General features: G+C 46.2%; 1 protein-coding gene across 4 annotated transcripts in view; it reads right to left on the bottom strand.

The window, feature by feature from the left end:
* A2ML1 (alpha-2-macroglobulin like 1) overlaps positions 1-17,276 on the bottom strand; it is a 51,008-nt gene that overhangs the window by 17,199 nt on the left and 16,533 nt on the right. For all 4 annotated transcript variants that reach the window (XM_047868631.1, XM_047868630.1, XM_047868629.1 and 1 more), the window contains exons 7-23: positions 17,070-17,154; positions 16,018-16,144; positions 15,460-15,574; positions 15,032-15,141; positions 13,756-13,923; positions 10,762-10,989; positions 8,416-8,476; positions 8,039-8,184; positions 7,409-7,558; positions 6,600-6,758; positions 5,335-5,428; positions 4,635-4,755; positions 3,303-3,531; positions 3,052-3,178; positions 1,476-1,597; positions 590-641; positions 140-223 (exon numbers count right to left, since the gene is read on the bottom strand). In XM_047868631.1, coding sequence (XP_047724587.1) covers positions 140-223; positions 590-641; positions 1,476-1,597; positions 3,052-3,178; positions 3,303-3,531; positions 4,635-4,755; positions 5,335-5,428; positions 6,600-6,758; positions 7,409-7,558; positions 8,039-8,184; positions 8,416-8,476; positions 10,762-10,989; positions 13,756-13,923; positions 15,032-15,141; positions 15,460-15,574; positions 16,018-16,144; positions 17,070-17,154 — 2,178 coding nt within the window. The remainder of the gene's footprint in view (positions 1-139; positions 224-589; positions 642-1,475; positions 1,598-3,051; positions 3,179-3,302; positions 3,532-4,634; positions 4,756-5,334; positions 5,429-6,599; positions 6,759-7,408; positions 7,559-8,038; positions 8,185-8,415; positions 8,477-10,761; positions 10,990-13,755; positions 13,924-15,031; positions 15,142-15,459; positions 15,575-16,017; positions 16,145-17,069; positions 17,155-17,276) is intronic.

Here is a 17,276-nt window from a genome sequence, read left to right as displayed (position 1 = left end):
GCTCTTCTTCTGTCCCTTCTAATTTAACACATCTTCCCTCGGATAGGTCCACATGCCCCAACCCACTCCACACTTTCAGCAACTTTCAGCCCCATTTTTTTTTTTTTGTCCTTTTGAGCAAGAATCTCTGGCTATTTACCCAGAGCCGCAACATAAGCCTTGGCTGAATCAGGAACCACATCCACAGGGAGCTCCAAGGAAATGGATTCTGAAACCACTTGTCCTGTGAGAGGCAGAGAAAAGGGGAAAGCATAGAAGGTCAAAACAGTGGGAGTTCAAGTCCAAACCATAGAAAACCTTTCTATAATCCACGGTTGTCTGTACCCGGTCCTTGCTATGGGATGGAGGCAAATTTCTTTTAACCTATTCATAGTGCTCTTTGCTGAAAATAAACTTAAAAAAAAAAACAACACACAATTGTGTTGTACATTTTTTCTTCATCCTGTCTCTCAGCTAATTGGTCCTATTAGGGACAGCACCCTTAGACTCTCCTACCCTTTCCTGTCCTTTATATTCCTCCTTTGGCCCAAGAAAGTCTCCCGTTGGCTACGGGAATTCTCAGTACCAACCCCTCTCTGCACTCACCCACCTTTTGGGCAAAGCAATGAGCTGTGTGTCTTCTCCACGAGGACTCCTTCAGGCTGACATGAAGAGAGACATAGGGTGAAAACAATGAAGGTGAATGTCAGGGCAGGTGGCCCTGAAGGAACAGGAAGTGGATGGGAAATGGGGAGAAAAGCCCCTCCCTGTGCCCCCAGGGTTTCTCCCAACAAGAGAAAACAGAGCTTCTCCTTGAAGCTCAGGAGAACTCCATTTCTTTTCTTTTCTTTCCTTTTTATTATTTTTTTAATGCTTATTTATTTATTTTGAGAGAGAAAGAGAGAGAGAGAGAGAGCGCATGAGCCAGGGAGGGGCAGAGAAAGAGGGAGAGAGAGAATCCCAAGTAGGCTCCACACTGCCAGCTCAGAGCCCGATGTGGAGCTCGAACTCACAAACTGTGAAATCATGACCTGAGCCAACGTCAAGAGTGGGACGCTTCACCGACTGAGCCACCCGGGCACCCTGAGAACTCCATTTCAACACAGGGATGGAGCTACCAGTAAAATTCTTTCTGTGCAAGGGCTAGAACTAAGGGCAAGTTTAGGACACTTCTAAGAGGCATGATTGGCAATGGGGTTCCTGAGGGGATAAAAAAAAAGCAGCAAATGCTGATAGTAGAGATTTTTAATAAGAGAAACTAACATTCGTTGAGGGTCTATACCCGGCGCTGTACTAGGCACTGTCAGAGAGCATTGGTATGGGGTAGGCAAATGATTAAGGGCAGAAAGGGGTCACAGAAGAAGGCAAATGAGCTACCTGACTGCACTTGGAGTCAGACAGCCGTGGGAGACCAACCGTACGGCTAGACACACACAGAGCACCCCCGGGGTGCCTGCTGTCTCTACCTCGTGAAGCTAAGCCTGCAGAAAACTCACCTTGACCAGAACTGGTTTGATGAGTGTGTCACTTTGGCCCTTTTCTGGAACAAACCCCTTCTGCCTCCCACAGAGTTCATCGCTGTCCAGAATCTTGGTAGTAACAGTAAAGTTTACATGACCTGACAAGAAAGAAGGAGAAAGGAAGGCATCAGCCCTGTTGCCGGAGGTCCAAAGAGGTCTCTTCCCCTCCAGACCAGTGCTTCTTAAACTTAATGGCGTTCAAAGACCAGTGGATCTTGTTACGACACAAACTAAGTAGATCTGGGGTGGGGCCTATATCACATTTCTCACAAATTTCCGGGTGATGTCAATAATGCGGGTCCAGTGTGGTAGGTCGCCTCTAAGGGTCCCCAATTATCTCTGCATCCCGGTATTCATACTGCTGTGTCAGTTCCTCTCAAAGCGTGGGCTGGATTGAGTGACTGGCTTCCAAAGAGGAGGATAGGACAGAAGCAATGAGATGCCACTTCTGAGATTAAGTTACAAAAGACTATAGCTCCTATCTCAGGGGCACTCTTTCTCTTGGGCCCCTTACTCTGCAGGTGGCCAGCTGTCCTGTCATGAGGCAGCCCGGTGGACAGATTCATGTGACAAGAAACTGAGGGAGGCCACCAGCCCATAGCTGAGGCCAAGAACCGCAGCCTGTGTGGGACAGAGGCTTTGGGAGGAGCTTGGAAGCAGATCCTCCTCTAGTCAAGTCTCCAAATGAAAACATAGCCCTGGGTAACGATTTGATTGGTATTTGATGAGAGACCTTGAGACAGAGGCACCCTGCTAAACAGTACCTAGATTACTGGCCCACGGAAACTGGGTGATGAGAAATGTTTATTCTTTTAAGCCTCTGAGTTTTCAGGGTGGTTGTATCAGATAGGTATTAGATAACTAATGTATTAGGTAACTAATACATCAGAAGACCATACTTTAAGTCGCCAGGATCTTATCTTAAGAGCAAATGACATCTCTTAGGGCTATTGTGACGGTTAGATGAATTCGTACAGGTCAAGCAGTTAGAACAGAGGCTGGCCCTTAGTAAGTACTTGATTAATAACAAGACTCTATAGCCCTTGTCCTGCCATAAATATCAAAAGCTCCCCTTTACGCACTCAAAATAGTCTCGTTTGGATAACTTTTTGGTCATCGATCAACATTTTTTGTTTTTTGGTTTTTTTTTTTGTTTTTTTTGTTTTTTATTTATTTTTGGGACAGAGAGAGACAGAGCATGAACGGGGGAGGGGCAGAGAGAGAGGGAGACACAGAATCGGAAACAGGCTCCAGGCTCTGAGCCATCAGCCCAGAGCCCGACGCAGGGCTCGAACTCCCGGACCGCGAGATCGTGACCTGGCTGAAGTCGGACGCTTAACCGACTGCGCCACCCAGGCGCCCCAACTTTTTGGTCGTCGATCAAAGAGCATTTGCTTATTTATTGATGGCATAGGCTTAGAGGGCAAAAATAGAGGCAAATAAAAGGAAAAAGCAAGAACAAAGCGAACGCAGGAGAGGAAAGGGTAACGTTCTCAATGACTGAGTTTTGCTCTATGCTTCTCTTGCTCCCTCCGCCCCCTCCTCCTCTTACCCAACTTGATAGCTGTGATATTCCAGTGATAGCTTTTTGCTTCATCAGCACAGAGACAGCTGGAGTCCTGAGGACCTGTCCACGATTCCACCTGGTACTCATCGGATTTAGCCAGGTGAGTGTGAACCTGAAGATGTTTAGGAAATATAAAGGGTCTGAGTACAGGAAGCCACGCACAGAGGCTTAGGAAAACAGGGAATCGCGTCCCATCTCTTTCCCGGGGTCAGAGATTCCCGTATCTCGGCTCTTACCCTGATGCAGTCCTTTAGATAATTGAAGATGGTGGCAGTAAGGCGAAAAGATTCCCCTCGAACTACTGAGTAAGGGAGAGTCAGATCAACAAAGAATGGTTTGAAAGCAGTCAGTCCAACAGTGGGTGACAGACCAAAGCCGCTAGTCTGGGAGGTGCAGAAAGTCATGGCCTTCCACTCGGTGATAGTGTCAGGAACCGTGACGTGGACAGCCTCCTTCCCTGAGTTACTGTGAGAACACAGAACCCAGGTGAGGCGCGCACACACAGCAGGACAAGGAGAACACTGTGGAGGAAGCTATCAGTTCACCTGCAGAAGTCATTTGTTGTTGTCACGGAGGTGGGGGGAAGGTAAAAAAGGCAGCCGAACTGAGGAACATGCCAGCCTCAGAGTGTGACCCTTCGGGGGGGAGTAAGGATGTACAAATATGGGAGAAGGGGGTGCCTGCGTACAGGAGGGGGTAAGAGCAGGTGGGCACGTGTGGACCCACGTATCTAAAAGAGCCAGTGCCCCTGAATCTGTGAGGTGCGATCTCGTCGGGGTTCTCACTTGCATTTCTCTGATTAGCGATATGGAGCATCTTTTCATGTACTTTTTGGACACAGGAGCCTTGAGATGAGCTTGTCATGAGCCCCGGGCCGGGCTCTGTGCTGAGCGTGGAGCCTGCGTAAGATTCCCTCTCGCCCTCTGCCCCTCCCCTGCTTGCACTCTCTATTTTTTTTTTTTTCAACGTTTATTTATTTTTGGGACAGAGAGAGACAGAGCATGAACGGGGGAGGGGCAGAGAGAGAGGGAGACACAGAATCGGAAACAGGCTCCAGGCTCCGAGCCATCAGCCCAGAGCCTTACGCGGGGCTCGAACTCACAGACCGCGAGATCGTGACCTGGCTGAAGTCGGACGCTTAGCCGACTGCGCCACCCAGGCGCCCCATTGCACTTTCTCTCTAAAATAAAATTTAAAAAAATAATAAATTTTAAAAATAAATAAGTAAATCCATGTCTTAAAAAAAAAAAAAAACACATTATCTCTGGGGTGCCTGGGTGGCTCAGTCGGTTGGCTCAGTCTGACTTTGGATCAGGTCACGATCTCATGGCTTGTGAGTTCGAGCTCCGCGTCGGGCTCTGTGCTGATGGCTCAGAGCCTGGAGCCTGCTTTGGATTCTCTGTCTCCTTCTCTCTCTGCCCCTCCCTGACTTGTGCTCCGTCTCTTTCTGTCTCTCAAAAATAAATACATGTAAAAAACAAAAAATTAAAAAAAAAAATGATCTGACTCTGAATTCGCTGCTGACTCCACAAGGTACAATCTTGCTATATCTTTGAGGCATCACTTACCCAACAGGAAACAGATCCCAGAGCCAAGTCTCTGGGAAATACTGGCGGATCTGAGGATCCTCTGACTGAAGTGATGAAGATGATGATGATTCAAAACTCACTAGACGATTACCATAATTTGCTGAGGAGAACAAGAATAAGGGAATTTGGGAAAACAGAAGACTTTTGGGAGAGAGAGAGAGAGGGAGAGAGACCTCTCACACGTGCGAGTAGGGGCGGGGAAGAGAGACAGAGGGAGAGAGAGAATCTCAAGCAGGCTCCATGTTCAATGTGGAGCCCAAGGTGAGGCTCAGTCCCACGACCCTGAGATCATGACCCGAGCCGATATCAAGAGTCGAATGCTTAACCAATTGAGCCACGCGGGCTCTCCCCAAAGACTTCTGTTGTACGATAAGCTGAGGCAGAGGAACTATGACCAAGAAATTTAGAGGGAAATGGAGAACAAGTCAGAGACAAGGAGGAGGGAGTACCGAGAAACCGACTAGTCTCAAGGCCATCAGGGGGAAGTGACAGATGAGGAGGTTTGGCCAGGGGATGAATAGGTAAGGGCTTCAAGCTTCAAAAGTGCTCCCCAGAGAGAGATCTGGCTGCCTGCATCCATGACCGGCAAGCCATTATCACTCGGACCGGAGGCAACAGGAACAGGAAGCAAAGAGTGCACTTCCGGAGTTCCACGATTTAAGCTACACAGGTAGCTTACCTTCCGCCACCGCAATGCTGTGCTTTAGAGACTGGTGACTGCAATCTACTGGCTTCTTAATCTGGGCATTGGACAGTATTTTCAGGCCCATGTCCTGATAGGCACCAAAGAAACCGGAGGACGAAGAGTTAAAGTGGTCCCCTCCCTTACTATGTGGGCTACTGCCTAGGCAGTCTATCCTCAAAGGGTTGAACCAAGCCTTCTTTTCCTGTTAACTGTGATACAGGTGTTTATTCCCCAACACTCAGCCGCCAAGTTTTGTTCACTTCCGTCAGCCAGAAATTTTAAAAATTTCAATGTTTTAAATATATACTCTGCATAATGATCACCAGAATAAGCCTAGTTGACATCCATCACCACACCTGGGTACAAAAAAGATGTTTTTTTCTTGCGATGAGAACTTTCAAGATCTATTCTTTCAGCAACTTTCAAATATGTAATACAATATTATTAGCCATGCGGTCGCCATACTATATGTTACATCCCCAGGACTTCTTTTAAACCAGATGTCTGTGCCTTTTGACCCTTACTCATTTTGCACACCCCATGCCCACTGTCTCTGGCAGCCACCAAATTATTCTATGAGCTTGTTGTTGTTGTCGTTTAGGTTCCACATAGAAGTGAGATCATATGGTATCTGTCTTTCTCTGACTGACTTATGTCATTGAGCATAACGCCCTCAAGATCCACCCATGTGGACGCAAATGACAAGATCTCATCCTTCTTTTTATCACTGAATAGTAATCCACTTATTTCATTGTCAAATATATTTCATGCTTCTTCCAAACGTTAGTCACTGTGCCCTCATTATTTGATTTAGCCTGAACTGTCTGAGGGCAGGAACCATATCAGCTCAGTCAATTCAACAAAAACCCATTGAGTATTATGAAGGATCAGTCATGAGAGAGAATACAAAGATGAACAAGACATGGTTCCTGACTTCAGAGACTTCTGGTCAGACTGAGGCCTCGGCGTCCCCAACTCCTACTCACAAAGTACTTAACTTCTACTCATGTATTGTTTATAATGATGGAAAGAGGCTGCACACAGCCTCTCACGGTGGCCCTCTTCCAATGCACTTGGGCAGTTGGGTACCTTCTTCCAGGATAAGGACCAGGAGAGGCTACCTCACGTATTAGGAGTTTCTTCCAAGGTTTTATCCCCTCAGTGCCCACATGAGTCTCTCTGCTTTTTTTAGGTAAGGAATTTCCTCCGCCCACCACCACCATTATTTCTACAAGAACAAAACGGGTAAGAACATCTACCTGGAAAAAATGGAAAAGGTCCACACGTTCAGAGAACCAAGGCCTCCACATAACCGAGAGGGTTTGTGGAGAGTTCCAGAAGCCAGACATTGGACACTCATCATATTCAGCCACCTGATGGGGGTAGTGACCATACCAGAATGAGAACATCCTATAGATCTGAAACAGGAAGGGAAAAGGAAATAAACTATTGACACAGTGAAATCAGTAGAGAAACTTCTCTCGGACTGTGGTGCCACAGCTCACCGCCCTCGTGTTATTTCTCTTCGTTACTCCCGAAATCTTTCTGTATTTACTGCATCACAAAATCTCCCCTACCTCTACATTTTTGACCCCTTTTTCACCATTTTCTAAAGGTTTTTTAAAGCTCATTTCTTTATTTTGAGAGAGAGAGAAATGTGCATGAACGGGGGAGGAGCAGAGAGAGAGAGAGAGAGAGAGAGACAGAAGATTCCAAGCAGGCTCTGTGCTGACAGCACAGAGCTCGGGGCGCTCGGACTCACGAACCACGAGATCGTGACCTGAGCCAAAATCAAGAGTCAGACACTGAACCGAATGAGCCACCCAGGCCCCCCCTCTTTCTCACCTTCTTCAATAATCTGTCACCCTTAACTCCTATTACATCTTTCCTACTTCTATGCCCACGTGAGCCCTGCCTTTCATGCCATCAGTTTACCTCTGTTTCCCCACCAGCTTTTCTACCATAAGGCTTTCCCTCAGCCTTTCTTTCTCACTCCCTGAAATCCATCTTTTGTTCGAATGCAGTCACACACTGTCTTCTCTTCCCGCCCCAGTAGCAGACTACTCACAGAATTGTTGCTCAGCTCTCTCTCTGGCCTCAGCAGTGAGACACTCTTATCCACCGCCCGGACGGCACACAGGGACCCAGGAGTTGCCTGCAGCTGTAGTTCCACATCTGCTCCTGGAAGCTGCTGGGAAGGTGAGAAGCCAAGGGAAACCTGGGGAAGGGAAAAGTATAACTTGGGGATCAGGTCAGCCCGGAGACGGGGAGAAACAACATAATTTGCCTCATCTGCCAATATGCCCCAGTTCTGGCATCGGGGCCCATTCCTTCGCTTTTATACTGATTTTTTTTTGTTGTTTAAAGTCTGGCCCTTTTAGAACTAGTGCCCTTGCGGTACAGCTGGAAAAAGCGAGCAGCACGGCACAGAATAACACAGAAAGTTTACGACGCAGAAACTAAAAAGAAAGAAGACCTGGGTAGAATACACAGTTTCCCCGGCATGACTTTCTAAAAAGAAAGAGCGCGATTTCAACAAAACATCCTGAAGATATAAATACGATAATGACATCCGCCTCCCTATTATCTTCCTATTCCTCTGTCCCTGCCTGATCTCCAGCCCCAGCATACACAAGATCTCTCTCTCTCTCTCTCTCTGCCCAGACCTTTTCTTCACCTTCCTCAACTGCCATTTTACCTGATTGTCAAAACACATCTCTACTGAGAACTGAATTTTGTCGGCTATAACCGCTCCGCTGGGAAAAATGGCATAGATCACCAGAGAAGGATGAGGGGCTAGTCTGGAAGTGAAGGTCAGTGAGATGGAGAAGGAGCCTTTCATTCCTGGAAAAGAAGAGGGGATACACAGGGATGAGAATGCGCGCTCGTCTACCCATGACCTCCAACCACAAGTCTACGCCTCTCGTTGCCCTAGCTGCGGCCCCCCCATTCTCCTGCTCAGTGGTGATCAGTGGTATTCTCTCATTGCTTCTTCTCTGTTGCTTCTGGGATAACAAGAGCTTCCTGGAAGTTGAAGATATCCTTTCATCTTTCAGTGGAAGCCTAAACACTCACCTTCCTTCTCAGAATTCAGGTGTTTCTGCCCCTCTATCTCCAAACGCCCTTTCCCCACTACCTAAAAAAGAGAAAAGAAAAAAAAAATCATCAACCGCACAGAAGTTATGGGACCCTACTTGTGGAGCATCCCTGCCTCTCTGCATAAGGAAAGTCTCCTTTCTTAGTTCCATAAGGAAAGTCTCCTTTCTTAGTTCCAGAGCCTGGCTCAGTGCTTCATGCCGCATCCGTCAGTTTGTCAAATGTCGGATGGCACCATGAGCCTTGATGACCCTTCCTCTTGGAGGCGCTCCCGAGAACCACGGCCAAGGATGGGAGGAGACAAAGGTCATCATTACTTCGGGGCCAAACGGAACAGAAGCCATTCTTCACAATAGAGAGCTGTCCACCGATTCTTGAGGGTCTCCAGGTTTGATTCTCTTATACTCCTTGTAACATGAAGTTAACCCAAAATCCATCCGTCTTCATAACTTTTTTTTAATCGCTTGATTCAGAATTCAATGGAAACAAGTGCACTTTAAACTGCCTTGAGCCCTTCTGACATTTGACTCTTCGGGGGAGAAATCCCCTCCTCGAACTCTCCCTGTTCACTCACTTGAAACCAAATTCAGTGAAACTGTTTCTGAGCAGGCTGTCAGCTCAGACTGTATTCAAGGGCTCTAGGGCCGGCTCTTCAGACTCTCAGCTGGCCCTCAGCCCTTTCACACTGATCAGCCCATCCACCTGCCGCCCGGCTGTCCCCACACTCCTGTCCCGAAGACAGTGCCCGTGTTAGCACTCTGACTCCTCATGTTGTCTACCCCTCCTCATCCTGTTTGGTCAGGATGATTGTTTCTGCGCGAAGACACTGAAATGAATCAATGGGGAGAAAATCCCTCAGAAACTTGGAGAGGGTGATAAGAGAATAGAGACTCTGGGCCCCGGCAAACCCGGGCTTTACACAAATCTAATTCCCCGCTATCACCAAGGTGACCAGTAAAGCCGCCTATCAAGCCACAAGTTGTGATTTTACTCACACCACAAAGCTGCTATCAATGTTAATTTTAACCTTTATCATCTATTTTTAAATTACTGACCAATGAATCACAGAATGAAATTTGTCCTGAGTCCCAGCCCCTCCGCACCCTCTCCCCCATTCACGCACCCAGCTCCCATTCACCCCTGACCAGCAACGTGTTCTCCTTAATTCTTCGTTTTATCTTCCCAGTTTCCCTGGGCTCCTTTCTAAAATCTCTTTTTTTTCACATCCACCCCCATTCTTTACACCGACACTGTGCAATACAGTAGCACGAGCCACATGTGACTGCCGGAGCCCTTGAAAGGTGGCTACTAGAAAATACACACTTTGAGTTTCAGAGACTTGGAACTCAGCTGCAACAAGAAGTGTAAAATATCTATTAATAATTTTGGTGTTGATTTCAGGTTGACACGATCATATGTTGGATATACTGGGTTAAATGTATACATATATACGTGTATATACGTGTGTATGTGTGTGTGTATATATACATATGTGTGTAAATACACATATATACGTACATATATGTATGTATTATATATTATGTATATATACACATATAGATATGTATTATTATACATATATGTATGTATTATATATTATGCATATATGCATATATGTATTGTTATACATATATGTATGATTATATATTATGTATATATGTGTGTATATACATATATGTATTGTTATACATATATGTATGTATTATATATTATGTATATATGTGTATATATATACATATATATGTATTATTATACATATATATGTATATATGTGTGTACATACATATATATGTATTATTATACATATATACATATATACATATATACACATACACATTATATACATATATACATACATGTATATATTATATATTATGTATATTATATATACGTATATATTATGTATTATGTATATTACATATACATATATATGTATATATATTATGTATATTACATACATGTATATATTATATATTATGTATATATGTGTGTGTATATGTATATATACATATATTACATACACACATATACATAATATTTTATATATATATAATCTCTACACCCAGTGTGGGGCTTGAACTCATGACCCTAAGAGCAAGAGCTGCCTCTTCCCCTGACTGAGCCAGCCAGGTGCCCCTAAAATGTATTTTTTAAATTAGTGTGACCTATTCCTTTCATTCTTTTAACTACGGCTTCTAAACATTTTGAAATTACCCACGTGACTTGCACTGTGTCCCTCGACATAAATCACCCTCTCCGTCTCACTCTCCTCATTTCCTTTCCTTCCCTCGTGCACTTTCCCCAGCCCTCCTTGCCCTGTCTCACATAGTAGGAGAAGATGACTTCCTGGGCAGGGATCGCATCAGCGGGATCAATGTAATAATCCACCAGCACTTCCTGGGGCTGGCCACATGCCAAGACTCCGTTTGGCTGGCGGATGCCAAGGAAGCTACGAGTTGTGTTGTAGAAGGGCTGCAGGCGCAGATAGTCGTTCCGGTAGTAATGAGGCACCTGTTCTGGCTTATATACCAGATCTTCCATCTGGAATCTGCCCTAAGAAGAGAGAAAGAAAAAGGCTTTAACCCATGCCCCCACCATAGTAACCCCATGGACTTCTTACGGTTTTCAAAACCATCTCTCTCAAATCTTCACTGCCTAAGAATGGCCTGTGGATGCTTTACTAGAGGTCCAGCTAAGGATGATTGAGGAATCCGTAACAGTGGTTATGTGCAGCAGCACTTTGGTATGTAGACGAGTGAAATTATAGTTTTCAAGTGATGCTCAATTGTGGGTGATAAACCTTCACGGACTGATGCAAGAGATGTAGATAAGCATGACTAAGATTACACAGAAATCAAAGAATACATCCTAGGGATAAGAAAACCAGGTGTAAAGGATAGTAAGGTTAAAAATAATCATTTCTAGGGGCGCCTGGGTGGCGCAGTCGGTTAAGCGTCCGACTTCAGCCAGGTCACGATCTCACGGTCCGGGAGTTCGAGCCCCGCGTCAGGCTCTGGGCTGATGGCTCGGAGCCTGGAGCCTGTTTCCGATTCTGTGTCTCCCTCTCTCTCTGCCCCTCCCCCGTTCATGCTCTGTCTCTCTCTGTCTCAAAAATAAAAAATTAAAAAAACGTTAAAAAAAAATAATCATTTCTAGGGGCGCCTGGGTGGCTCAGTCGGTTAAGCAGCCGACTTCAGCTCAGGTCATGATCTCACAGTCTGTGAGTTCGAGCCCCGCGTCGGGCTCTGTGCTGACAGCTCGGAGCCTGGAGCCTGTTTCAGATTCTGTGTCTCCCTCTCTCTGACCCTCCCCTGTTCATGCTCTGTCTCTCTCTGTCTCAAAAATAAATAAACGTTAAAAAAAAAATTTTTTTTAATAAATAAACGTTAAAAAAAATTTTTTTTAAATAATCATTTCTATTAAGGAACGAAAGAGATGAACATATGAGAAGGGGGGGAAGGAAAAAAGAGAGAGAGAGGGAAACAAACCATAAGAGTTTCTTTTTTTTTTTAATTTTTTTAAATGTTTATTTATTTTTCAGAGAGAGGCAGAGTGCAAGTGGGGGTGGGGCAGAGAGAGAGGGAGACACAGAATCCAAAGCAAGCTCCAGGCTCCGAGCTGTCAGCACAGAGCCTGACACGGGGCTCAAACCCACGAGCTGTGAGATCATGACCTGAGCCAAAGTCGGACGCTTAACCGACTGAGCCACCTGGGGGCCCCTGAACCATAAGAGCTTCTTAACAACAGGGAGCAAACTGAGGGTTGATGGAGGGAGGTGAGTAGAGGATAGGCTAAATGGATGATGGGCATTGAGGAGGGCACTTGCTGGGATGAGCACTGGGCATTGTCTGTAAGTGATGAATCACTAAACTCTACTCCTGAAACCAATATTGTACTGTAGGTTACCTAGCTAGAATTCACATAAAAATTAAAAAAAAAAAAGAGGGGGAAAAAATGAAGATTATTTCTAAGTAGAGTGACTGAGTGAGGCCTTATGTAAACAATTACTTAAATGAGCCACCACACAAATTGTATGTGTTTGCTTAAGCAGCATGGTGAACGATGGCACTCATGGGCCCAATCCATCCCTCCGGTATTAATGCCCTCTGCCACATAGTCTTGTGTTGCCCTGTTTGTTAGTCTAACTGCAGACCCACCATGTGACTTGTCGGGAACGGGATGTGAGCATATGCAAGAGAGGGAGAGGCCTGGAAGAGCCCTTGCGTGTCAACCTTTGCTCTTGCTCCCCGTCGTGGCTGTAAGAATGTACCCGAACTAGTTTGCTGGGACGTGCGAGCCTGGCCTTCATCAGCCGGTTGAGCCACAGCATGTAAGAACCACCCCCCCCTCAAGACCAGCAGAGCTGCCTGACTACCCCAGAGGGACAAGAAGTCCCCCAGAGGGACACACTTGTGGTTGTATAATACTAAAGTTTTGTGGTTGTTTGTTGCGCAGCATCGTGTCACAGTTGATAACTGGTATGAGTTGCCTTCCCTGGAAGTTATCCAAAACACAGTTTCCTTCTTTGCCATGTTTATGAGTAATGGCCCCAGAGCGGGTGGAGGGAGGGACATAGAGGGAAGAAAATGACTCTGAATTATCTTGTCCTGCCTACTCTACTTTTATTATTTTTTTTTTTCATGTTTATTTATTATTGAGAGAGAGATAGCAAGCAGGGGAGGGGCAGAGAGAGAGAGAGAGAGAAGGGAACAAAGGATCTGAAGCGGGCTCTACACTGACAGCAGAGAGCCCGACGTGGGGTTTGAACTCACAAACCTTGAGATCGTGACCTGAGCCGAATTTGGATGCTCAACCAACTGAGCCACCCAGGTGCCCTCTCCCTACTCTGATTTTAACGTTTATTTATTTTTGAGACAGAGAGAGACAGAGCATGAATAGGGGAGGGCAGAGAGAGAGGGAGACACAGAATCCGAAACAGGCCCCAGGCTCCGAGCTGTCAGCACAGAGCCCGACGCGGGGCTCGAACTCACGGACTGCGAGATCGTGACCTGAGCCGAAGTCGGCGGCTTAACCGACTGAGCCACCCAGGCGCCCCCCCTGCTCTGATTTTAAATATGGGATCAAACAGAGATGAGGATAAGTCGTACGATGAATTAGTAGAAATAACATTGTTTACCTGAAGGAAAATTTATTCGGTTGATATTAAAGACCAACAAAAAGTTTTTGTCAACTGGGAAGCAGGACTGGTGAATGATGCTGACAGAATGACAAATGAGGGAGGAGGGGAGAGAACAGGAAAAGTTTGAGGTTTTCCTCCAGGGAAGCCTTACCGGAAAGCGTGTCCTCTTCGGTGCTTACCTCCAGAGAAATATCTCTCCCATTCCAACTGACTGTATCCAGCTCGAAGGGAGCAAGGCCATCGTTGTCAGTAGTTAGGGTCTGGTTGGTGGTTCCATTTATGCCAGAAATCACCAGAAATACTGAATGATTCTTGAGGGGGGAGCCGTCATGGCCCCTAACTCTTATCTAAAGGGTGAAGGTTATGAGGGCATGAGTTAGGGTTAGGTCTGGAGTCGGTTCAAGTATGAGGTGAAGTGAGGTGAGAAAAGAAACTCTAAGAATACATTTCACGAAAGAGTCCAGAAACAAGTAGATGCGATTCAAGCATTGGAACCTGACATCTGTGGGGAAGTGAGAAGCAAACAGAAGCAGCTCAGCCTGGAGCAGGAACAGATTTGTCACGTAGCTAATGAAGCTTCAGGACCCTTCATTTACACAGGTTGCCCCCCTCCAAGGCTCTCTGTACATTATTTTTTTTTAATTTTTTTTTAATGTTTATTTATTTTTGAGACAGAGAGAGACAGAGCATGAACAGGGGAGGGACAGAGAGAGAGGGAGACACAGAATCTGAAACGGGCTCCAGGCTCCGAGCGGTCAGCACAGAGCCCAACGCGGGGCTCGAACTCACGGACCGTGAGCTCATGACCTGAGCCGAAGTCGGACGCTTAACCGACCGAGCCACCCAGGCGCCCTTCTCTGTACATTATTATTATTTTTTTTTTTTTTGAGAGAGAGAGTCTTCAGAAAGAAGACTCCAACAAAGGAAATTTTTAAATCTCTGAAGCAACTGCTTAAGGAGCGATAATTGGCTCTCTGTTAAGCCACGTTTAATCTTGCTTAGATGAGGAGCCAGACTAGATGATTTCTCCAGATACCGTGCAGGTCTAAAATTCAAAGATTTGGACATTAGAGTACGAGTCCCGGGCATTGGGAAAGGCAACGAAGTCACATTAATATTCAAGGCACATCTCATGGGAGACTAAAGGCAGCACAACCCAAGGAATTAAGACTATATACTCTGGATGCAGTCTGCCTGGGTTTGATCCTAGGTGCCACTTACTAGCTGTATAACTTTTGGAAAATCATTTAACCTCTCTGTGCCTCAGTCTCCTCATCGGTAACACGGGGCCAATAGTAGCGTCTACCTCATTGGATCGTTGTGAGGATTAGACAGGCGAATACACGTAAAGGACTGAGAAAAAATGTTAAATGAGCTATTATTATATGTCTCCGGGAAGAAGGCAACAGCGGATGGTTAAGCACCTTTTGGGTGTAGAGACAGGTTTCAACATACCTTCCCGGTGAAGGGGAAATTGGGGTAATAAAAATTTTTGGTGTCTTCAAAGGTTATCGATCCCATTTCTGAAGAAATGTAGATATCCTGAGTGGTATTGGCCTCTGCTCCTGAAGAGGGAAACCAGACGTATGATGACCTAAACACCTGGTGTGTGTAACATAAAATCCCTGAAAGGACAGTGCCACCTTGGACGTATGAAACTGAACATATTTCCGGCCAAAGACCCAAACGAACTCCTCCTCCCCCAACTTTTGGGGAAATAGGTAGTGAATGACAGATTGGAATCCGGCATTTCCCTTTGACGGTGAACTAGGAACAGACTCGTTCGCAAACACTAATGAGGGTAGGTCTTGAGCCCTGTCGATGGGTCTGTTCCTAGGACAGCCCTTCTCCTGTCTCTTTTCTTAATGAAGTGTCCAACTTACCTGTTCCTTCCTCCACCACGGTAGCCACAATATTGATGCTGTGGCTGTACGTGTAACCAGTGAGGTTGAAGGTGGACATATCCACGGAAGCTGAGAAGCATCCTGACTTGTCAGTCTAGTGAGGCAATCAGGGAGAGAGAAAGGGAGGATGAATCACCTAACTTCTACTCCCACTTGATAATATACCGTAGACAGAAATTCTGATCTCCATACTTTAGTTTCGCCACGTTTAAGAAAGAAAAACTCTCCTCCGACACAGATAATCATGAAGCAACGTTGAAGCTCCAAGATCGGAGAAGGGGGAGAAAGAACCAACTGCAGGGCAGGAAAATTGTGCCTCGCAAGGATTTAGCGGAATTTCTCGACTCCGGGGCAGATTCTAAAAGACTTCACCTGTTCAGAATAAAGAAGACTGCCTTGTGCTTTGGAACTGGGACGACGATTGTGTGAAAAGGTTCCTACTCTGGGGTTTTTACTACTTCTCTGTATCGGTATATTGGTGCTTAGTTACTTTCGGACACAGGAATAAGTTTCCCTTGCTACATCCCCTTTACTCACCTGTCCAGAAAGGTTCTTGCATCTGTCGGGTAGCTGTTCCCATTCTGCCTCTGGAAAATGGTGGGTATACGCCTTTTGACACACGGATACCTGTGCTGCCCCTCGCATGGGCTTTCCGTAGGTGTACCTAACCCAGAGAAGCATGACAAGTCAGGGTTGGGAGATTCCACTTGAGATCTAGCCCTCCTCTTCCGAGACACCACTTTTCCGTCTTTTCCGTACTCCAGCCTCTGGAAGCACGGACTGTCCTACCCTTCACTGGTCTGGTCCACTTCCCTGCTTTACCCAAAGCCTTAGGGTGTCGGCCACCACACAGCAAACACCATCCGAAGGACCGAGATCGATGCTTTTCTTTCTCCTTACCCCGATTTCTCATGGGATTCACTGTTGTGTTCCGCCCAAAGCGGACACTAGCTAATAATGCTGAGGGGCACCTGGGTGGCATAGTCAGTGAAGCGTCTGACTTCCGCTCAGGCCATGATCTCACCGTTCGTGAGTCTGAGTCCCACGGTGGGCTTACTGGCTGCTGACAGGGCTGAACCTGCTTTGGATCGTCTGCCTCCCTCTCTCTCTCTCTGCCCCTCCCCCGCTCATGCACACTTTCTCCCTCAAAAATAAATAAATAAATAAGAAAAAAAAAAATAAAATGTAGGGGCACCTGGGTAGCTCAGCCGGTTGACTGTCCAACTCTTGATTTCAGCTCAGATCATGATCCCAGGGTCATGGGATCGAACCCCATGTCAGACACTGTGCTGAGCGTGGACTGTGGACCCTGGTTAAGAGTCTCTCCCTCTCTCTCTCTCTGTCTCCTCCCCCCTCCCCCGCTTGAGTGCCCTCTCACTCTCTCTCTTTCTAAAACAAAACACAAAAAACCCAACCCCCCCCCCAAAAAAAAAAACAAAACAAAAAAAGAAAATGTGTTCTGGGAGAAGTCACGGCTCTGGACCGCATAAAATGTCTCGAGTCTTAACCACCGCCTCCATAACCACTCTCCCCTGTCACTCTTCTCCATATAGCTGTAATCTCCACCAGATCCAGAGCTCTAGTCTCACCTACAACAAATTTTCACTAAGAAGGACTCCTCCACGGTCGACAACTGCTTGGGTTCCACCACATCCACCTGAAACTTAGGCAGCACTGGGGAGAGTGGAAACAAAAATGGGCAAGAAAAAGGATTTGGCCCCTACCGACAGCAGACAGAGGGATATAGAAACAGTGATAATTAAATGAATTAAGTTAAGGGAGGGGACGAGCAAGGC

Source organism: Prionailurus viverrinus, chromosome B4, assembly GCF_022837055.1.
Source record: "Prionailurus viverrinus isolate Anna chromosome B4, UM_Priviv_1.0, whole genome shotgun sequence".
In the NCBI taxonomy this organism is placed as follows: domain Eukaryota; kingdom Metazoa; phylum Chordata; class Mammalia; order Carnivora; family Felidae; genus Prionailurus; species Prionailurus viverrinus.
The sequence above is the reverse complement of the archived record's forward strand: the minus strand, read 5'-3'. Positions and strand labels throughout refer to the sequence as shown.